Source organism: Poecilia formosa, unplaced genomic scaffold (genome assembly GCF_000485575.1).
Source record: "Poecilia formosa unplaced genomic scaffold, Poecilia_formosa-5.1.2 Scaffold503, whole genome shotgun sequence".
Taxonomy (NCBI): Eukaryota; Metazoa; Chordata; class Actinopteri; order Cyprinodontiformes; family Poeciliidae; genus Poecilia; species Poecilia formosa.
The window spans coordinates 267,310-268,160 of record NW_006800442.1 but is presented as its reverse complement, the minus strand read 5'-3'; the positions used below and the strand labels follow the sequence as shown (position 1 = coordinate 268,160).

General features: G+C 40.4%; 1 protein-coding gene across 1 annotated transcript in view; it reads left to right on the top strand.

Moving 5' to 3' along the window:
* Positions 1-318: 318 nt before the first annotated feature.
* Positions 319-851, top strand: part of popdc3 (popeye domain cAMP effector 3) — a 16,088-nt gene continuing 15,555 nt past the window's right edge. Inside the window, exon 1 of the mRNA XM_016664655.1 lies at positions 319-473. Coding sequence (XP_016520141.1) covers positions 465-473 — 9 coding nt within the window. The 5' untranslated portion in view covers positions 319-464. The remainder of the gene's footprint in view (positions 474-851) is intronic.

Sequence of the window (851 nt, the reverse complement as noted above, 5' to 3'; positions counted from 1 at the left end):
GTCTTGTAGCTCCTTTCTCCTTGTCTCATGATCTTTCTGGTCCATTGAGATGCAGACGAGCTGGTCTCATGGAAGGAACACACCAGTTCTTCATCTTTGCCTTTGTCTTCATCTTCATCTTTATCTTTATCTTTGCCTTGGTCTTTGGGGTTTCGAACCCAACTGGTGAGAGAAATGCAATTTGAAGCCACATGTTGCGGGGCTAACGGGTTGGTCCCCATGTGCAGAACAGTCTTCGGCTCTGTGGCTCCGGCTCTTCTTCAGCTGCAGAGTTCTTTGTCCATCTCAATCTTGGCTCGAAGCTGCCTGAAGGATCCAACCCAAAAATTCCTCTTTTGCACTCACCTTATAAAGAGTTTATCCACCCTTATGGTGCATTTGCATTGGCTAGCTTTGTTGCTATGCCTGTCTCATTGGCCGACTACTTGGACCGATGATCTCATATCCATCACCGTTTTGGAGACATGATGTCTGTTCTAATAACCCAAGGTTGCTCAACAGTCCTCTTGCGTCTAACCTTTTCTTAGGAAAGTTACAGTTCAACAATAAGGCCTTGGTCACCTCTGCTCTCCTATCAGTTCCTCTTTTTCCCTGACCTTTCACCTACCATCTACCTCCAACACATCATCAGTGACCTTTAATTACAGTTACACATTTTACACCATTTCAAGTTCAATGTCAAAATCACATTTATAACCTTTTAGTTTCTCTGATTTAGCATTCATTTATAATTTTATAATAACCATTACTTATTAGTTACTCTTATTATAATCATAATGTGAGTTATTACATACATTTCTTAAAAGAAACCAAGAATAATCCATTATTCTAGTTATTTGACACCATGTTAC